Source organism: Camelus ferus, chromosome 13 (genome assembly GCF_009834535.1).
Source record: "Camelus ferus isolate YT-003-E chromosome 13, BCGSAC_Cfer_1.0, whole genome shotgun sequence".
Lineage (NCBI taxonomy): Eukaryota > Metazoa > Chordata > Mammalia > Artiodactyla > Camelidae > Camelus > Camelus ferus.
Window position 1 is genome coordinate 27,723,528 of NC_045708.1, and position 22,318 is coordinate 27,745,845.

The window sequence follows — 22,318 nt, forward strand, 5'->3', positions numbered from 1 at the left end:
CCATATTAACCATTTTTAAGTATACAGTTCAGTGGTATTAAGTATATTCACATTGTTGTACAACCATTACCACCATCCATCCCCATAAATCTTTTCATCTTGGAAAACTGAAAGTGTATCCATTAAACAATAACTCCCCATTTCCCCCTCCTCCCAGCCCCTGGAAACCACTATTCTACTTTTTATCTCTATGACTTGATCACTCTAAGTACCTCACATAAGTGGAAATCACGCAGTATGTGTCTTTTTGTGATTGGCTGATTTCACTTAGCATAATATCCTCAAGGTTCGTCCACATTGTTGCAGCATATTGCTGAATTTCCTTCCCTTTTAAGGCTGAAAAACATTCCATTGTTTTTATATACCACATTTTACTTATCCATTTATCAGTCAGTGAACATCATCGTGAATAATGCTGCTATGAATATAGGTGCACGAATATCTCTTCAAGATGCTCCTTCTAATTATTCTTGAGTATATACCCAGAAGTGAAATTGCTGAATCAGATGGTAGTTCTGTTTTTGACTTTTTGAGCTATTGACGTACTGTTTTCCTCAGTTGCTATACCATTTTACATTCCCACCTATAGTGCACAAGGGTTCCAATTTCTCTACATTTATTATTTTCTATTTTTTATAGTAGCCATCTTAATGGGTGTGAGGTGTTACCTCACTGTAGTTTTAATCTGCATTTCCCTAATGATTAGTAATGTTGAATATCTTTTCATGTGCTTATTGGTCATTCATATATATTATTTGGAGAAATGTTTATTCAAATCTTTTGCCCATTTTTGAATCAGTTTGTTGTTGTTGTTGTTGAGTTTTAGAATTTCTCTATTTATTTAGAGTTTCTCTGTATATTCTGGATGTTGATTCCTTATCAGATACATGATTTCCCAATATTTTCTCCCATTTGTGGGTTGCCCTGTTTGTTCTGTGGATAGTGTCTTCTGATGCACAATTTTAAAAAATTTTTTCATGAAATCCAATTGGTCTATTTTTTCTTTTGTTAGTAGTGTCTTTGATATCCTATCCAAGAAATCATTGCAAATTCAAGGTCGTGAAGATTTTCTCCTATGTTTTTGTCTAAGAGTTTTATTGTTTTAATACTTACGTTTAGACCCTTGATCCATCTGAAGTTAATTTTTGTATATGTGTTAGGCAATGGTCCAACTTTATTCTTTTGCATGTGGATATCAAGTTTTCCCAGAACGTTGAAAAGACTGTCCTTTCCCCGTTGAATGGTCTTGGCACCTTTGTCAAAAATCATTTGACCATATATGTGAGGGCTCTCTGTTTATATTTCTGTTCTATTCCATTGGTCTATATGCCTATCTCTATATCAATAACACACTGTTCTGATTACTGTAGTTTAGTAGTAAGTTTTAAAATCAGAATATCTGAGCCTCCAGTTTTTCCTTTTTTTCTTTTTTCAGTTCTTCTTTTTCAGGATTTTTTGGTTATTCTGGGTCCCATGAGATTCCTCAGGAATTTTAGGATAGCTTTTTGAAAATTTTGACCCCCAAAAAATGTCACTGGGATTTTGATAGGGATTGTGCTGAATCTGCAGATTGCTTTGGGTAGTACTGACATTTTAATAACAGTAAGTCATCTAATCCATGAATGTGGGACATTTTTTCATTTATTTATGTCTTCTTTAATTTCTCTCAGCAATGTTTTGTAGTTTTCATTGTACAATTCTTTCACCTCCTTGGTTAAGTTAATTCCTAAATATTTTATTTTTTGATGCTATTATAAATGGAATTGTTCTTATAATTTCCTTTTGAGATTATGAAATTATTTTCTAAATACTTTCCATGTACAGAAAATGATGTTTATGTGTTGATTTTGCATCCTGTTACTTTAATAAATTCATTTATTAGTTCTAACAGCTTTTTGTGGAGTCTCTGGGGCTTTCTACATATAAGATCACATCACTGACAAACAGAAATAATTTTACTTCTTCCTTTCCAATTTGGATGCCTTTTATTTCTTTTTATTGCCTAATTACTTTGGCTAGAACTTTCAGTATTATGTTGACTAGAAATGGTGAAAGCAGGTATACTTCCCTTGTTCCTGATCTTAGAAGAAAAGCTTTCAGTCTTTCATCATTGAGTATGGTATTTGCTTTGGATTTTTCATATATGGTTTTCACTATGTTGAGGCAATTTCTTTCTAATCCTATTTTGTTGAGAGTTTTTAATCACGAAAGGGTGTTGAATTTTGTCAAGTGCTTTTTCTGCATCAATTGAGATAATCATGTTGTGGGTTTTTTCCTTCATTTTGTTGATGTGGTATATTATTACATTGATCAATTTTTGTGTGTTAAACTATCCTTTCATTCTAGAAATAAATTCCACTGGGTTATGGGTCTTTTAAATATTGCTGCTGAATTCTGTTTCCCCTTATTTGGTTGAGAATGTTTGATCTGTTCCTAGGTATTTTATAGTATTGTTGAGAATAAACTTTTCCCCATTTCCATTTCTAGGTGTTTACTTTTTAAAAAATATTTACCTTGTATCTACCTGCTTACCAAATCCCCTAACTCTAGCAGCTTTTTTTGTCACTGTTGAGATCAACAAAATTAGTATCTCTTCTTTTCCAATGTTTATATCAATGTTTTACCTTGCTTTAATCCATATGGTAGTAACTCCAAGGCAATACTTAATAACAATGGTGATCGTGGGCATCCCCATCATATTTTAATTGAAATAGTTCAGGAGTTTGCCATTTGGAATGCTGCTTTGTGTTGGTTAAAGACAGTTTTTTTTTCATGTTTTCTCTGACTACAAAAGGGAGAATTTGCTGTGTTCTATAGGTTATAATCTGAAGTGTTCTCTTTTTCATTGCTTTCTAGATAGTTTACAATCGCAGTTTCGATGTCCTCTTTGATTTCAGTGTTGTCTGTAAGTATGCTTATTACTTTCCAGACATTCAAAGGTTTTCTTATCACCTTTTTATTATGTATCTCTAATTTTATTGGATTATGATTCGAGGGTGCCCTGTAAACTGCCTTTTTCAAAGATGTGCTAATGTTTTCTTTGTGACCTAAGTATATGGTCTAATTTTGCAAATAATTCATGCACATATGAAAGAAAAACAATATTCTCTATTCAATGGATGTTAGGTTCCATAAATGACCTCTAAACCAAATTTGTTAATTCAATTATTCAGTTTTTTCAAGTTCTTGCCTTTAATTCTGTCCTAAATCTGCTTAAGCACAATATAATTGTATTTGTATTGAGTTCTCCTTGTCTTTTTAATAGTTTTTGCTTCATATATTTAGCTGCCATATTGTTTAGTTTGTGGTTATTAAAACTTCTTAAATTATTCTGTTTGCTATATTATATTACCCAATTTAGTGCTTTTCTTTAGATTCCTCCTGATATTAACATTTGCCTCTTTTCCTTTTCCTTTACTTAACATTGTCTGGGATGCCTTGCCCACTCCCTTATTTTCAACTTTCCTTTATCACTGTGTTTTAAACTTGTTTCTTACATACAGTACGTAGTTGGGTTTGTTTTTAACTCAATCTGCCAGTCTGTTTTTCAATGGGATAATTCAGTTTATTTACATTCAATGGCAATTGATAACACTTAAGTTCTGCCAACTGATACTATATTTATTATTTATTTTATTTCACTGATTCCTTTGATTTTATCAAATTACCATTCATTCCCCCTTTTTCTTGTAATTTGTTGAGTTCTACAATATTTTTCCATTTTATTGATGATTTATTTTCCTTTCCCTATGCTTATTAATGCACACATATTTTTCTACTGTCATATTAAAAAAATCAACTATTTGCCCTATAGAGAAGCTTTCTTCCCTTACTTCTTCTTTCCCTTCCCCCTAAAAGATGAGATCTTTTCAAATACTTCTATTTCCCCATTCTCCGCTCACATTAAACTTTTGGGTGGGTTTTACCATTCCTTTCCTCACCACCCCCCCTCCCCAATTCCTAGGTTTGGCTAGGATAATTTGCTATGCTTTGCTTCAGGCTATTAATGGAATTTCTTTTGCAGTATATTTCTCTCATCTCATATCTAATCTCTAAGTTTTTACCCTTTATATTATACAGTTCCAGATAGTTCATTAATATCCAATGAATATATATTATATATTTAGGTAATATATCAGTATCCAATAGATATTCAGTGGATCTTGATAAGACTATCTGAAAATGAATCTATAAATAAATATATATGAGATTTCCTTTGTAAACATATGTATTTTATTTTATACACTTTAAAGCATTCAAAGAAGGGTTTTATAGCACAGAAAAAAGGGATAAGAATTTCTACCCTAGAAAATCCCACCTGCTCCTACAACTTCAATTACCATTTCTACATCAATGACTCACTTTAACTTTTTCACCAATCCATGCTTGCCCTGAATTCCAGACCCACAATTTACACATACACACTCCGCATTTGACAATACCAAGTAGTGCTTTAAAGGAACCTCTAATTCAACATTTCTAAAACCATGCTCATATCTTGCTCCCAGGCTGGTTCTTGTTTGATGAAATCTTTCTCAGAAAATGGTGCTGAGAAAGCCAGAAGCCTAGGAGTCACACTTGAGTCTTTTATCTCTCTTACCTCCATACATAATCCTCACCAAGATCTGTTCATTTCATCTTCTAAACTTTGCTCGTGTCAGTTCACTTCCCTTCATAGCTTGATGATCATTGGTGACTACCTGTTTTAGTGGAATGGGAGGGTGAAATCAGATTGGTGTGAGTTGATGGATATTGACGGGAGATAGCCAAGATAGACAACTCCTTTAGAAACTGAGAACTTTGGGCAAAGACTCTCAGAAGATTTTGGAAGACGGTATCCTTTCCTTTCATTCCCACCCCCAACTTTAGCCTACCCATGCTCCTGGGACAGACAACTTCTGGCACCAGTAAACAGAGCCTCAGACCTATTGCTGAGCTTCCACAGGATGAACTATCATAGAAACATCTGCAGGTGGGGATATAAAAGAATTTATGTGTGCCAGGAGGTGGGAATTTCCTTGTAATATTGTAAAATTAATACTAGAAGACATGCATCGAATGCAATAACCTCTTGATCTCCTCCATCCACCCTTGCTTGCCTCCAACCTGTTCTCCAAACTACAGCCAGGAATCTTTTTAAATGTAAATTATATTTAAACTATTGTTCTCACCTTAACCCCTTAAGTGGCTTCCCACTGCTTTTAAGGTAAAGGTAAGAAAATCTCTCCTGGCAGCCAACAGGGAATTAAATGATCAGGCTCCTGGCTTCCACATCAGTTTCTTCTCCCCTGATTCTGCATTCATGCTCTCTACCACAGCCACTTGAGACTTCTTTCAACTCTTCAAACACATTATAGTCTCTTCTATCCCTGGACTTTGGATATGCTGTCCCCTCAGCTTGGGATGTTCCTAATCTCTTTGCTTAGTTAATTCCTAGCTCAAATGTTATTTCTTCAGTAAAGTCTTTATTGCTCTCCAAGACAAATTAAGACCTCCGCTGTGCTCTTTTATAATATCCTATCCTTTTCCTTCATAGTACTTGTCACAGTTTGTGATTAGATAGTTGTTGTCATTATGATTTGATTAATGTCTGCCATCCAACAGACTGGAAGTCCTAGGAGGGCAGGAACCATATCTCTTTTTATATCATAGTATCTTTAACCATGATGGCATAGTGCCTGGCACCTGGAAGGTAATTAGTAACATGTGTGTAAGCGTGTAGCTGGTCAAGTGTCTGCATATGCAAAGCCAAGCAGACCTGGACTGTGGTGACTTCATAAGGAGACATCACACTGCATAGCTGTCAGACAGCCCATCTACTTCCCTCAAGAACATCTCTCTTGGTTGGGCCACTGTCAACTGCAACTTTTAATAGGATATACCACCTACTTGTTTGGTTTCTGAATCATCTGAATCCACCCTCATTCAACAATGTGGACTGTCAGCTTTCAGGGACAGAGAGAACAACCTCGAAATAATTACCATTTATTCATTCTACCAATATTTATTCTGTGCCTACCTTGACTGTATTCAAACACTGTGCTGGGGATGGGGAAACAGAGATGAATGACGCCTGGTTATTATTCTTAAGGAATTTATAGTTTTGAAGCACAGTCAGATAAGTAAACAAATTATAACTTCCTGTTTTAAAACACTAACATTACAAGGCATGCTTAAAGTTTTAAAGGATCACAGAGAAGAGAGTGACTATCAAAGCACTTAGCAAAACCCTAGCTAGAAGTGGTATTTAGAATGATGACCCAAGGGACACACTTTCAAACGTTCTAAGTGCTAACTTTGGACTAGTTTAGACCACAAGAAAGCAATTTGCTTGGACCACATTAGACAAGCCCCTTAAAAAATAAGCATCCCTAGGTTGTTTTTATGTCTTTGGCTTTTATTGGACATAACAAGAAATATCCATTTAAACTGTGCTTTTGTTGTTCAAATCTTAATTGCTTTATTACATCATTCACTGGTTTCTAATAAAGTCAACATGAGAAACTACGTTTAGAATTTAGTGTTACTGAAAAAATATCTATGGTCTGTGTCCTCTGATGAACTGATCCCGTTCAGATGGCAAGACCTATTCAACGGGTACTGTGTTTTCATTTTTGCTTTGGCAGCCAGGAAACTGAGAACTAAATTTCAAATTCAGTCACAGTCATGTTTTACCCCAGAATAATTGTGATCTCCTTTTTCTTTGGTCTTAAGGTTCTATTTCTAGTTTTTTAGCCTATTGTAAACCTTCTTTATGTCCTTGTGGCAAATAAATGGGACAAAATAAATTTAACATCTGGTATGCTCAGTCATTTTAGAATGATTTTCGCTATCAGTCAAAGATAAATGCAAAAAAACTTAACCTATGTTTGGATCTTAATAAAATTGGGAGAAATTGAGGGAGGACAAAGAAAATCAAGTGAAAAGGGACAAAGAATAGGACTGAGGTAATATTGCCCATATTCTCCAACTCAAATATTAGAGCACATTGATCTGGCATAAAGTCTATTAGAAGAGAGTATCTGAAATTTTGACTTGGAAAGTCCCAGAGATATGGTGAGGTAGACAGATCCCAGGAGACACAGCCATTATTTAATATATATGAATAATTATAGAAAGGGTTTAACCTTTTTTGGCTCACAGATCCCTTTGATGATGTCTTGAAAGCATTGGATCTGCTTCCCAGTAATAGACATGCTCATACAGTTTCTGAAAGCATAACACTCCTGTTATCTATTTCTATTTCCAGAATATCAAAAGCACTGAACAGCTGGCACTGCTGTAAAGAATTCGGATGGACCTGAGGAAGCACCTGGGCTGCCAGGTCACACGGGGAGACTGGCCAATCAGCTATCAGCTGAAGTTTTTAATACTCTGACACCATTATTGGGTGATTTAAGCCAGTAGGTTGTTTTCTGTTTTTTTTTCTGTTTTTTTTTTTAACTATTTTGAGTAACAGACCCCTTTGATGAGCTGATAAATATATGGGCCATCTATCCCAAAATATATCCACAAACCCACTCACAATTTTGCAATTTCATGAGGTTGGTGGACTTCCTAGTCCATCCTCAGATCCTCGGTATGTTTAAATGAAGACTTTCCGGGATTAGGGGGCAATGCCCTTGCAGACCTTTCGAAATCTCTCTCTTTTATCATGGGGACTAGAGCGGCCGGGGCCGAAGTAGGTACGGGACCAGGAGACATCGACCCCCGCGGCCTCTCCACGCGCCCCTCCAAGCTCTCCCTTCCCCCATGCCCGTGCGCGCAGGTGCGAAAACCTAAGGGGCCACCCCGGCGCGACGGCTCGGGAAGGTGGAGGGGAGGAAGGGACCCTGGGAGCGGCACAGGCGGGGGTGGGGGCCTTCCCGACGTTGCTTGGTGACCGAGCTCTCCGCCCAGGCCGTTCCATTTCCTCAGCAGGGGGCGTCGCGGGCTGGAACGTTGCTGACGGACCTCCCAGAGCGGCCCTCTTCCGGCTTACCCCCCTCCGCTGGGCGGTGGCGCGGACCCGTGACGTCACAGGAGGCGGGGTCTGCGCTGCTGCCGGGTGCTGGAGGCGCCATTGGAGCCGGCTTGCCGTGCGAGCTCCGCTGAGGAGCCGGAGGTTGTGCCGCAGTTACAGCCGCGTCGGCTCCTGGTCCTTGGCCCCTCAGCAGCATGGCGTGCGGGGCGACACTGAAGCGGCCCATGGAGTTCGAGGCGGCGCTGCTGAGCCCTGGCTCCCCGAAGCGGCGGCGCTGCGCCCCTCTGCCCGGCCCCACTCCGGGCCTCAGGCCCCCGGACGCCGAGCCGCCGCCGCTACTTCAGACACAGACCCCACCGCCGACTCTGCAGCAGCCCGCCCCGCCCGGCAGCGAGCGGCGCCTTCCAACTCCGGGTAACCTACGCTGCGGGCTTGGCAGAAAGCCAAGCCTAGGCATTTTTTTAAGGTGGGGGGGAGGGAAGGTCATGGACGCTAGGGTGAATCGCTCGCTGACCCCTTCTTTGCATCGAGAAAAGGGAACTGGGGTACTGCTGGGCCTGGTCGCTTCCGGGGATGGGAGACATCCGGGAGGGGTAGTGGAGCCACAGTGTCGGTTTTCGGTTTTCCTGGAACTGGAGAGCTTAGAGGGGTAGGCAGCAGGAGGAAGATGGGAGTACCCCCGGCTGCTCCAGCCCTCCCGGTCACTGAAGCCCCTCCTGCCTGCGCTGCCCGCGCCTGCACTGAGCCGCCCTGCAGATCCAGTGGGCCATGGAAAATTGGATTCTGCTCACGAACCCGGCCTTGAGGGTGTGGGGGTTGGGGGCGGGTTACTGGGAAGGGGCCTGAGTGCGTGCTGTGCAGCACCGTGCTGTAGCTTGTAGGGAGACATGATTTCCAGAAGTCTTTAGGGACCACAGGCCGCCGCTGAAATCGTGGAATCCGATTTCAACCTGTTTCTAAGAGACTGACCGTGTTCTTTTATTGTATGGCTGTTGTCTTGTACTATATATGGTTTGAAATCTGTAGGTCGTTAGCTAGAATTTGAGAATCCTTAAACTTACAGAGATTCCGGAAGCAGGAATTCAACTACCAGTAACCGAGAGATTCTCCTTCAATAAGGGATTCCACATTGGTCGAGGAAATGGGAGAGCTGATGTGACAAAGTGAAAAAACCCAACCCCTAACCATTGTACAGGAGTAGAGGGGACAGTGCATCAGAATGAATATTTAGCAGTTTTAAAAGGCTCCCGGAAATGGAGGGGGGTTGCTCAAAGCTGGACTTTGGCGAGTCGTTTCTTTGTGTGTTTTTCTGTTCCTCAAGGTGTTAGCAAAACCTTGAGATTGCCTTAAAATCATTCCTTCCGTACCTCTCTCCAATTACCAGTGTATTTAGCCATTATTTCCTCCTCCCTCTGCATATCCACAATGCAGCTTTCAGGCCCTCATCCTCTCGCACCAAGATCCCTGCAGTCACCAGCCAAGCTCTCCTAGGCACTATATCCTTACTGCTGTTCACCTCTTCTTATCCTGGCATTCAAAGGATCTATCAACTATAACCATTTCTTACCTAGTCAATCTGTTAAAGATTTTTTCCCGAAACTATGCTTTTGCTCTTTTCCCCTAGACCTCCTTGGCTGTGCCTGTATCCTCGTCTTCCATCGTGATGTTTTCACTTTCTGTTTGCTAATCCAGATACAGTCGTTTCAAGTCTTCCATCATTACCTGACTAAATCTGCCCCATAAGGAACTGTGTTCTGCTTTAAATTCCCTGACCACTTAATGTTGCAAAGCTTTATATACTGAATGAAATAATGTTTGCAAAAGCTCTTTGTAAAGAGCCTTTCCAGAGCAGGAGACATAGATGTCCTCTTGAAGTAAATTTTTTTCTTCCACTGCTCCCACAGGTACCCAGGGATAGTAACATAATCTTTCTGACTCTCTCCTCTTCTGCAAAATAGAATTAATACTTGTCCTATCCATCTATCTTGATGTAAATGCTTTATTTCTTCCAATACTACCCTCTAGACTAATTCTGTGGTAGTTCACAATACAGCAAATGCTTAATAAGTGATTGTTGAGTGTATTTGGAAGCCTAAATATGGCAGAATGCTGTAAGAGGGTCGCTGTAATTTTTTTATCTTAAAATTTAATTTTCGCATGAATTTCATGGTTTTTTATGTGAAAATATTTTATTTAAAATATTCATTTGTAAAGATTGATCAGTTACATTTCTTAATGCTATTGGAATGTGGTTCTGTCATGAAAAGAGCAGTATGAATGATGCTTTGGCTCTAGTGAAAGATGCCTTCTGGGTTAAAGAGGAAGAATCAAGGAGAAAATACTAGTTTTTATACAAATAGAAAGAATAAAGCCAACTAATAGAAAAGTGAATTTAAAAATCAGTAGCTTTATTTTATAATATCCTAGTTGTTAACTCAAGAGTTGCAAAGTTCTCTCAGAAATGGTCCAGAAACTTTTTATTTAAGAAAAAAGATATGTATCATAGCACTTTTTGTGGATAGCCTATAAAATTAAATCTTTTATTGCTTAAAGGAGCCAAATGGATACCATACATGGAAGGGACTCTTGCTGACCCCCAGGAGATGTTTGTAAACATGGAGTGAGGTAGATGCAAAGCAGTTAATTGATCATGACTTGAGGGTTGGAGAAAAACGTTGAGAAAGAGGTAGCATTTTAGCTGGGTCTTGAATAATGGGGGGAGAGACAGCCCAGTTCAAGCAAAGGAAAACTGTTTGAGCAAAGGCCAGAAAACCCACAGATTAAGGAATGGATAGTTTAGTGCAACTAGCCTGTGATGGGAGATAGAAGTGGAAAAAATAATTTGGGGCCAAGTCTTGGAAGGAATGGAATGCCATGTTCAAGAGTTTGAATTTGGTCCTTAACAGCTAGGAATCATTGTAGAATTTTGAGGATGGAATTAGTCTGATAGAACCTGAAAGTACAACCTCAAATAATAATGGGAGGCAAGAGTAAAATTATCCACTGTTAAAAAAAGAAATTTGGATTTTTCTTTTTTAAAAAAATGCCTTTTCCTGTTTCATGTGGCCTCCTTGGGAAGAAAATCACAGCTACTTCTTTATTTTTCTCCTATGCATACAATATTTAAATTCTTGGACTTTCTAGTCCTTCTACCAGCCTTAAAGTTGTATCTTTCCATTTGTTCGCCTTGCTGTACGGGAGGCAGTTCGTGGTTTATCAAAGACCTTCTGTTCTCATGAGCATTGTCCTCATACTTGTCCTTTCTTGTTTCAAGTCTTTGCAGTTCCTTACATCCTTGTATTGAATCTGGCAAGTATGTACTTGGAGAATAATACGTTTTAAAGGTGAAGCAAAAACTTCATAAATTCAGCGATCTAAAATATGAACTTCATAGCATTCTGAAAGGAAAGCTTTGCTAATCTGCATTGTTCCAGTGTTCAGGCTGAGTGTTCTGGAATTTAGCTACATGTGGAGCTACTTTGAGCTTATGTCAGTCCCTAGACTATTGTCACTTGTTATGGTATTATTAATCTTTGGTTTTGATTCTCACAACTGTATTGGGTAGGCATTTAACGTTTGTATTGAAGTACTAGGCTAAAGATCCTGAATGACTTCCCAAGGTCATAGTCACATAGCTAGGAAGAAACAAAATGTCATTGTTAACACTCCCCCTCTTCTTAAAAATTATAGCCAAGTATACATTAGAATAATGTGAATTGTGGGGCTGATATATTTTCCTAATTTTTGTTTTTGATAAGGAGGCTTTATTATTTGGAAGTGAATATATATTTTACCAAAAAAACTTGAAAACTACATCCTTCCAGATTCTGTGTTGTTTCTAGGAGTGGTCTTCAAAGTAGTTAGTGATTGTTGTGTCCTGGACTTTTAATAGTGTTAGCAAATTTGGTTTATGATTACCTTGACACAGAATAGTAACCTGAATCCTACCAAATAATGCTTCTTACAGGATCAGAAAATTCTTTTCTAATCCCTGACCATCAAGTCCAAGCAGTAAATCTCAGGTCTTTCCTTGGTCAATGCCCAGGCTATGAACATTGTGATTTCTGCTGTCCACTTCCCCAAAGATCTTAAATCGCAAACAGGATAAAAGTTTCATTGTTAGAAGGCCTTGGATGGTAAGAGACTCTCATTCCTAATACCCTAGTTTGCGAAATTGTGCAACTCAAAAGAGATTAAAAAATAGCTCCTTATTAAGTGAAGGATGGTTTTGTTTGTTTGTTTGTTGCTGTAAGTTGTCCTAAGTAATCCTACAGCAAACAGCAGATTAGGTCTTCATTGTCACAGGAAAACAAGCAAAGGGAACTATCTGGGTGGCTTATGCCAAAATAGCTGCTACCCTATGTATTGTTGAAATAGTGACAATTGGGGGAAATGCTTTGGGGGTTATAGGAGGAGTGTTTTATCCAGTATAAACACTTCTTTTTTTTGTTACTATAACATGGGAGGAGGGGCAAGAAGCTTGAAGAAGTGACACAATGAAGTGAATGCTCAAGTGTGTTTCTTTTTTATTAGAGCAAATTTTTCAGAACATAAAACAAGAATATAGTCGTTATCAGAGGTGGAGACATTTAGAAGTTGTTCTTAATCAGACTGAAGCTTGTACTTCGGAAAGTCAGCCTCACTCGTCAGCAATCACAGCACCTAGTTCTCCAGGTAAGCGTGCTTTAGAGTACACAGTTGATGTAAGAGTTTATAAATGATAATTGAAGTGATAGTTTCCCAAACCATAATTGATTTCATCTAAGTAATAAAATTAGTAAAGTATATGCACTGTATTACTACTTGTAAATACTTTTAAAACCAGAGTCATGAAATTGCAAAGACCTTAGATTGATTTGATTGGGGTTCCATCTGCCCAATGCAAGAGTACCCTCTATAACTACAGCATCTGATACCACAGTCACGAGCCACAAGTGGCTGTTTAATTTTAAATACCTTAAAATTTAATTAAATTTTAGTTTCTCAGCTGCAGTGGCCGTATTTCAAGTGCTCAGTAGCTAGAGTAGCTGTGGTATTAGACAGCACTAGAGTACATTTCCGTCATTGCGGAAAGTTGTGTGACAGCACTGCTCTGTAATGCTGACAGGTGGTCAGTGAGGATGTGCTCAGAAATAGAATCTCAGGGTGGAGGGAACCCTCATGGTCACATAGTTCAGCCACCAGTCTTGCCTGCCGTATCCCTGCAAATAGTCAACAGGCCAGGGCTTGAACATCACCACTGGTGGTTAACTGTCTACTTTAACAGTAGAGGAATTTATTTCCTCACAGAGTACTCTACTTTGTAACAGTTTTATGAGTTAAAAATTACCTTGATTAAAACTTACCTCCTTGCAGAACACAAATTTTGATTTTGGCCAGGGACTAAGGGGAGCGGGGAATGGGGAGAAGCTGCTTAATGGATAAGAGGTGTTACTGTGGAGTGGTGGAAATATTTTGACACTATTTAGAGGTGGTGGTTGTATAACATTATGACTGTACTAAATGCTACTGAATTTAAAAATGGCTCATTTAATGTAAATTTCACCTGAAATAATTTTTTTTAATTCTCTTCTTATAAGTCAAAGGTCTTGGCTCTAGAACAGCACCCTTTTGGATTAATTGCTCTTGCACATACATGAGTGATAGATCTTTTAGTGGTTATAGCTAGCAGGTCTCTCCATAACATTCTCTTGGAGTTTTAGTAATATAATTTTGAAGTAACAGACTATGTTATGGGTAGAGAAACAATTACAAAGAATTACTGGCTAGATATTTTGCAGGTCTCATTTACAGAGAAAAAATTTTGGTTTAGGCCAAAAAGCAATTTGTTTCAGGGTGTTAACTGGTTTATAGACTAACAGGGCTGAAGAAACAGATTCCAAACTGAGCTCTGAGGAGAACTCAGAACTGGGGCCGCCAGCAGAACTGCTGCTTTTCTCATGACTTGAGAGCCGATGTCCCCATGTTTTCTGGTATCCCAGTGGATATTTTGGTTTCCAGCTACAGTCTTACGAACATTTCCCTTTTCTCAACCTAGTCAAAAGGGTTCAAGGATGAACTGTGTAGTGCCTAATTGTTTCTTTCATTCATACATCAGTGACTTAGCTAACAGTTTTTATATTGGGCAAGTCTCTTGGTCTCCTAAGCATCAGAATCCTAACCATTTTTTATCAGAATCACCTAAGGAATGTAAAAGATGCCCAGGCTGTACCCCAGAATTAAATCAGAATGTGTATCTCTTTTTGTTGTTAATTCTACAGGTAATGATGTGCCACTTTGATTAAACATAGGTCTAGATGATTTCTAAGGATCTGAGTATCTCTGATACTGTGAATCTTCTTTCTCTGGTAACAAAGTCATAAAGACTAAAGGCTTTGTGTCAGCTTTAACCTTTTTGTTCTTGTCCTTTGCCAGTTGAGCATTCCACATGGGCTCGGATTGTTATGGCAATCAAAACTATTGTTCCATATGCAGATCAGCTCACACCCCTGGATACACTTTCCTCCTATACTTCTCAGTTTACCTTTGGCCTTGCTTTGTAGAACAAATGTCAGGGAAACTCAGAAATTTTTTTGAAACTACTTTATGTGAATAGTGGAAAATATCATTTTTCTAAATAATTGTTATATCCTAAGATTCTTTGCATGGTTATAAATTCAGAACCCTAGAGCTTGAATGTATAATGTAAACTAGATCTGTCTTTTGGCCAGGTTCCTCCTGGATGAAGAAGGACCAGCCCACCTTTACCCTCCGACAAGTTGGAATAATATGTGAGCGTCTCTTAAGAGACTATGAAGATAAAATTCGAGAGGAGTATGAGCAAATCCTCAATACCAAACTAGCAGGTAAGCTAAGGTAGTGACCATGCCATTGTTAATAGGTGCAGTAAGGATTAACCCCAGTTAACAAAAATGGTAACTTAGAAAATGGTAACTTAGAAAAAGCTTAAGACTTCATACAAGGTTTAATGAATTGTAAGTATTAAGTTACTTTCTTTGGTTGCTCTCTTTTGAATTCTAAACATTTTATTTATACATTATATGGAAAGACTTTTCATTTACATTTCAGAAACAAGATAAGCCAAGCTTTTCTTTCCAGAATTTTACATATGAATAAAGACATTGAGCAGGTTATTCCAGCTAGCTGATGGTAAACAGGTGGTTGGGATCATGCTAACCTCCCAACAGGTGGTTAGGAGGAGTAGAGGATAGTCAGCATTTTCAGACTTCCTGGTGGGAGTCACTTTGTGGATGTGGGAAGTCAGGCATCCTGTGATTTAGAGGTACTTTAGAGTAAAGTCTGGAAAGTACAGCTTAGGCTAGAACAAAGAAGAGTGATTGATTAGTGATGTCAACAAGTAGAGCCTTTTGTGAAAGGAAGGGATCTAAATCAGGAACAGAAAGTAGTACTTGTTTAGTGAAAGAGGACGATGTTGTGATCAGAGAGGTTTTAGGCAGCTTCTTATAACAGTATTGTGGGCTCATCTGGTGATCCACACCACAGACTGTTAATTTAAGGTCGCCTTTAAGTTGAGAGCTGTTGATTTAATAACAGAGTTAAATGGGTTTCTTTATAGTAGAACTTCTTTAATTAACTAATAATGTGTATTAGAAGCAGAAACTATAGTATGTCATTCCCCTCTTCTACGCCCACCCCAAAATTGTTTAGACCAGCTGGCTCTGAGTCACTTCTTTGTTCATGGATGTCAGACTACCTTCTGTCTGTCTACTGAGTTTCTCTTCAGAAGGTACTTCTGTTTACAGTTAGGTAGTGTGGAATTTCCTCTTAGCTTTCTAGCCATCCCATCTCTATCACTCAATATGTGTGTTGAAATTTATAGCAAGGATAGAGTGTAGAAAAGAGCTTCAAGCTTCACATCCTATAGGAGATAAATTAAAATTTGCTGGCTTATAGCAGTGAGCACAGCTGTGCTTGGGAAACTATTAGTAGGAGATGGAATTATGACAGGGGTGAGTTTATGAGAAAAATGGTAGAGATGATCAATGACCAAATTTAGGAGCCAGGGATTTGGCTCTGGGACCTAAGAGTTAGGAACAGATCTCAGAGTGACCATCATAAGTAGGGCCTAAGAGTGGATAATATAAACTGGGAAACTAGATGTGATCCTGACATTTGGTTCTTAAAAAACTAGGGGAGAGTTTCTGGGGATAGTATATACTCTCTTTCCCCTTACAGAACAATATGAATCTTTTGTGAAATTCACACATGATCAGATTATGCGACGATATGGGACAAGGCCAACAAGCTGTAAGTATTGCCAAGTTTTTCATTGCATTTTTCAACTTCCAGGAGCAAGATTTTCACACTGAGTACCTTGTTTCCTAAGAGCAAAAAAGCCCCTGTGAAGTAAAATAATAGATAACATTTAAAGAGTACTTACATGCCCAGCACTTTAAATCCTCACAAAGTTTATTTAATCCACAGTTACCCTGTAGGGGAGGAACTATTATTAGTCCCATTTTACAGTTAAGAATAGCACTTAAAGAAGTTAAATAGTTTGTCTGGGCTCATATAGCCAGTGGTTCAGCTAGGATTGAAACCCAGGTAGACTGGCTTCAGTGCCAATTTATTACCTGGCTTTTCCCCCAGAAAGGTAGTTTGAGTTGTTAATTTATAAAAGTTGATTCCTTAAGCTCACTTACGAAGTGTACGGTCAGAATTTCTTAATTCTAAACCTCTTGCAATTTACCAGTTACTCAAAACATAAATTATAAATAGAAGAGGGGAGGGTGTGGCTCAGTGACAGAGCACATGCTTAGCATGCATGAGTTCCTGGGTTCAATCCCCAGTACTTCCATTAAAATAAATAAATGAATAACCACCCCCCCAAAAAAATTTTTTTTAAAAAAAAGCTATGTATGTAAGCTGAACCTGAGTCAGATTTCTTAAATTCTTGCAGATTTAGGACCTCTTGAGTGGCGATTCATATCCTCCATGCTGTTTATCACATTTACCACTAGTTAATATTTAAAACGTGATACTGTATTTTTTTAGTATTCTCACTCTGTTTTGTTTTTTATTCCTAAATTATAGACGTGTCCTGAAGCTTTCTTGCATATCTGGGTACCAGGTTTGACCTCAAGAGATGGCTGCTGTACACTTTTTGCGACTGGTTTGATATCACATTTCAGCTCCAACTTTGCATCCTGAGAACACTTAAACGTTTCTGCAGGTCCATTTTATACAACTTGAAAGACCTTAAAACTTTCTGGTTGCCACAAGCATATCTTTCTTTTCTGCTCATCCAATAAACAGCTGTGCCCTACTGTGATAGATTTTCCAAACAAAAATACCTGGAGCAGCAGTTTAGCAAAATATGCCCTCGGTGGCACTCAACAAATGGAGTTTCCCCAAGCACAGTTCTGTAAGAAGTGTGTGTGAGAGTGTGTGTATATGTATGTATGTGTATTTTAAGTTATTATTTGTATTGTGCAAATTTTTTTTTGATCTTGGGGATTCTGGCTGTGAATTTGATGCACGACAATTATGGTTAAAAACATTCACTTGGTCTACAGAAGACCATTAATGTTTTGTGACCATATAAGTTGTAACAGTGGATTGTTTTATGTGTAGGTATTATTGTTAAATACAGGGACTGTTTCCAGGCACAGAATATGAATCATAAGTTAGGATGAACATTAGATGTGATTATGAGGACATAGCAAAGGTCTGTGGTCCTAGGTCTACAAATGCGTGATGAGGAATTAGAACAAACCGGAGACAGGCCATTTGATACATGACTCTGCCTAGCCGTGTTAGAAAATTACTTTGACTCCAAGCCTTAAAATACCCACATGGAGTCTGTGCTCACCTCATTCACACAAGGAGCTTCTTGGACACTGAACCTCTGAGAAGAAAAAGTCTCCTCTGGAGCAGGAGCATCAGGGTTTGCTTGGAGCATAACATTAGGTGAGCGTGGGGCCAGGCCAGGCCCAGAGGCACTGCTGCTTGGGAGGAGCCACTTCACCTTTGTATCAGTTATTAAATACAGAATTTGGATCCTTTGATCAGGTTCTCCCAAATTCTTTTAAAAGGTGTCTGTTCAACTGCTTGAGCTTTGTTTTGGCAACCCCCCTGCCCGAAGTTGCTTACAGACTGTTCTTCACCTTGTTTCTAAGGCTGAGGAACAGAAGGTAGCCTCTGTTTTGAGGAGGTGGAAGTTAAGTATACATTTATTTTTTACTGTGACTTGTTCAGGACCACATTTTACAATATGCCTTGTTTCCTTTATTATTGTTTCTGGAAAGGAAAGTTCTATTAAAATTGTTTTAGTTTGAATATAGAATAGTTTTTTTAATTAAGGCTTATTTTGAAAAACTCTGAGTTTAATTCAAATGTATACCAGTACCTTCCAAAGTAAGGTAATATTCAGAGACAATTGTCCTGATCAGATGGCTTAGAGAAATTTCTGGAATATTCACATTCGAAGATTCCTTATTAATGAATGTCTTTGACTTAAATCTAACCAAAAACTGCAACATTATTCTTTGTACATTTTCATTATATAGTGTTAACAAGCTTAGTTGCAAACAAATAAAATACTTAAGCTATTTGTTTACCTTGCCTTCTTAATACTGTGATAATGTTTATTAATTCAGATAATTTATGTGAGGCTGCTATAACCATTTCCCATTACAGTTCAACATTACATTTAAGATTTTAAAGACTACAAAGCCCAGCAGTGATCTTATAATCATTAAAAAATTATTTTACTTCATATTTGAAGGGCAGTTTGTTTCATCTCTTCTTTTTCCAGGGTAGTCACTTGTTCCTGGAAGAGGAGCATGGCAGTGGCTGTAATGGGAGTGGCCTTACAGTGGGGTAGTCGCATCAAAACAAGGGAAGGGCAGCTGTGGGGGCCATCAAAAGTCCTGAAGGATGGACCAGGAATGGGGAACAGTGCCTCACTGGAGTCTTGTTACAGAATCTGTGATGTGCTTACTCACTATTGCAAATGTCAGCCCCCTTCCTACTAAAAGGCTGGAAAATAGATAATGTTTCTGTAAGGAAAATGATAGACACCTCCTCACTGCACCCAGTGTTGTTAGGCTGTTGTATTTTGATACTGTTGCCCTTTGGGGCCACAGGGTAAGACCGCACCACCATGGCTGGATTTGGGGATTCTTCTCAAAAGGGAATAGACATGTTTGTTTAATGTTTTATGCAGAGAAAAGGTGACCCCTAGGTCAGAAAGTGGGGGCCTATAATGAGGCCTTAAGCTAGTGAAAGGAGTTTTTCCCTAGACCTTGATTTCTAGGGCTTGAACTTAGGGGCGCTCCCAGGCAGGGAAGTGTCTTTGTCCCATGGAAACAGGTCAAGGCCCTGGGAAGAAGTCAGCCTACAGAGACCTGTAAGGATAGCTCAGGACCTGTGGTCTCAGAAGAGCCATGTGTAGTGAGCTATTTAACATTTTTTTCTGTTTTAATTCCACTTATTATCTTTTAGCTAAGTCTTCACCTTAAGGGGAATGAAAGGAGTTAAGTGTCCATGCATAAGTCAGAGGAGGACGGGAGATCAAAGTTCATGAGGCACTGGTAATTGTTAAGAGCTCCTATGGAGAAGAACATGAGGGGGCACCAGAGCTTGGGCCAGCCTTCCACGTATGGTGAATCTTCTCTGCCCACCCGGGACGAGTGGTTGGCTAGTGTAGTAGTTACAGGAATGGCCTTTGGATGTTTGTAGCCATAGAGTTGAGTCTGCTCTGCCACTAACTTGCTGTGTGAGCCTTGTCAAGCTACTGAGCTTTTTGAGCCATAGTTTCCTTATCTGTAAAATGAGGCTTAACTGTATGTACATCATTGGGTTTTGTTTTCAAATGTGAGTTTAAATAGTCCATGTAAAGAAAGTATTTAGCACAGTTTGGGACCTAGAATATGCACTTGAAAATGTTACAGCAGGTTTCTTTACAGTGGTCATCAGATCTGAAGACCACAACCTTTCTTTCTGCAGCAGTGATTTTCAACTTTCCAGAATGAATAGCCCCTTGTTAACATCAAATCTCACTTTCTCGTATTAGAATTTGTACTTTTTAAGTGTTTGACTAAAAAATAAAAGATGAATGACAAGTGAATACAGTAATGCCTTTCAGTGAATCTGTATTTTGTTACTCACTTAGCAGGGGTCAGCAAACTGGACTCTTTTTGTAAATAAAGTTACATCGGAACACTGCCACACTATTTGTTTGCATCTGTGGCTGCTTTCACACTGCAACTCCAGAGACAGACAGTATGGAGCACAGAGTTGAAAATACTCTCTGGCTCTTTAGGAAAAGTGTGTGGGCCCATGGATTGTAGACATTTGAGAAAGTTCACAAACAAGGCAAACTTGGTACATCATGGCTGGGGGAGTCACACAACAGGTTGAGGTATGATGAAAAAATGCTCTGCTTACAAATAAACTGATTGCCAAAGTGAGTATCTTACAGAAAAAGCTAATGAAGAACTTTTTAGAGCAACGATACTCTAGGATGAGGACAGGGAGCATACTGTTTAGAATGGCCATGTATTTATCTTTGGCATATTTAATTTTGAAATTTTAGTTACAAAAGTGGGTGTGAGAATTTTATGTTTATAAGAAGATAGCATGGGTGTAAAGATAGTCTGTTAAATACTGTAACTTCTCTGCTGCCCTGGTGATTCTTTCCTTGAAAACACCTTCAGAGCATGCAAGGTCTTCTGTAGCTACAGTTAACCTAGACCCTGGATGAGGTTGACACCTTCAGGAAGAAAGGGACATGTTTACCTAGGGAAAAATCTCTGGCTTCCAACCCCAAACCACACTTTGAATAAATAGTACTTCAGTGTAGGAAAGGGGTGATACTTTGTCTAAAATTTCAGTGTCTGTATTCTTCATGGGTCTTTTGTTTTTACTGGTTTTTGCTTATAGTGTCTTATCTCTATGTGCCAGGTTATCTGTGAGCTGGACACTATATTTGAAAAGTTATTTGTAGGAAACAGGACAAGGATGCGTCTACCTCTAGGAAGGCAAGCTGGTTGCCTGTGTCTGGGAATATTACTAAACCTTAATTCAGATTGAAGTCTGGAGTTTCCCTGGATCATCCAGATGACACAGCCAGGTGTCAAGTCCATGTGAGGACTGGTTTACTTCTGTTTCACTGTTGTCTAAAGTGTAATACTTTGGAATCCCAGCTTAAGGTGTCTGTGGTGTAGAGTCCTACCTTTAGCTGGCCTTAGGTTTGTGTTTGCTTTTAATTTTTTTTTTTTGGTTTTCTTTGGTGGGGGGGTAATTATTTTTTAAATGTACTGGGGTGGCCTTAGGTTTTGATTTTTGCCCCCTTCAGTCTGAGGCTGCAGAAAGTGTAGCTCGGGCATATAGGGTCTTCTCCACATTGGCAAATGCTTTAAGGGGAAGACCAGGCTCTCTGTGTTCTCATCTAGATTTTGGTTCAGGAATTCATTTCCTAGTTAGCCTTTTTATGCTTTAAAGAAAATATTTATATTTCAGCTGTTTTTCAGTTGGTCTTTGCAGTAGGTTGAGCCACATTTCCTGAGGCATGGCACCCAGTATGCCTTCATGTTCATGGGAGAAAAGTAGAGAAAGATATGTTTGTTTTGGCTTGGAGTGTTTTTCAGTCATTCAGCAAGCATTACCGGTGTCTTCTGAGTTCTTTGTGGAGGACGGATACTAGTTTTAAAAGCCTGACAAGTTCTGTTAAGTAGCCCTAGTCTGTCGTATATCCCCAGTATCTGAATTGGAATTAACATAAATACTTAGATGGGTCTTGACCCCTGAGAAGGGGCTCAGTCTGGCAAGGAATATAAGCAGGCAAGGTAAAAGTTGCTAAGTGTTGTGTGAAGGTACAGGTAGTGGACCGAGGAAAAGAAGAGATGGTTCTAAGTAACAATAGTGATCAGGGAAGGCTTCACCCGGGATGGTAGAGTTGGAGTGAGGTTTCAGAGGGTGAATAGGGCTCAGGCAAAATTAGGAATTGGGGCTTGAAATAAGCAAAGGCTGGGTGATGGGAAATCATGGTGCAGGGAGAACATTCTTGTTTGAGCCAGAGTAGAAAGCGCATGTAGATCAGGGGAAGAGAGCTTGAAGCTGGGTAGCAGGGGCTAGATGATGAAGGGCTTTCACTACTAGGAGTTTGACCCTTACTCTGTAGGAATCTGAAGAGTTTGGGGGAAACTAACTCGGGGTAAAGTACAGGACAGAAGGGCAAATACCAAACTAGAAACAAATTGACTGGTTAAAGGCCTCTTTTTTGGTCCAGCTGGAGATAACAAAGGCCTGAACACTGACTGGGAAGGACGTTAAACATGGCCGTGGCTTAGCCTGGCTTTCCCATAGGCACATTTTCAAACATCCTTTTTC

General features: G+C 39.1%; 1 protein-coding gene across 1 annotated transcript in view; it reads left to right on the forward strand.

The window, feature by feature from the left end:
- The window catches only part of AKIRIN1 (akirin 1), a 92,410-nt gene extending 72,352 nt beyond the window's left edge, over positions 1-20,058 (forward strand). The window contains exons 2-7 of the mRNA XM_032493901.1: positions 7,250-7,403; positions 7,918-8,377; positions 12,497-12,637; positions 14,674-14,808; positions 16,160-16,231; positions 17,018-20,058. Of these exons, the coding sequence (XP_032349792.1) occupies positions 8,158-8,377; positions 12,497-12,637; positions 14,674-14,808; positions 16,160-16,231; positions 17,018-17,028 (579 nt within the window). The 5' untranslated portion in view covers positions 7,250-7,403; positions 7,918-8,157 and the 3' untranslated portion in view covers positions 17,029-20,058. The remainder of the gene's footprint in view (positions 1-7,249; positions 7,404-7,917; positions 8,378-12,496; positions 12,638-14,673; positions 14,809-16,159; positions 16,232-17,017) is intronic.
- The last annotated feature ends 2,260 nt before the right edge of the window (positions 20,059-22,318 follow it).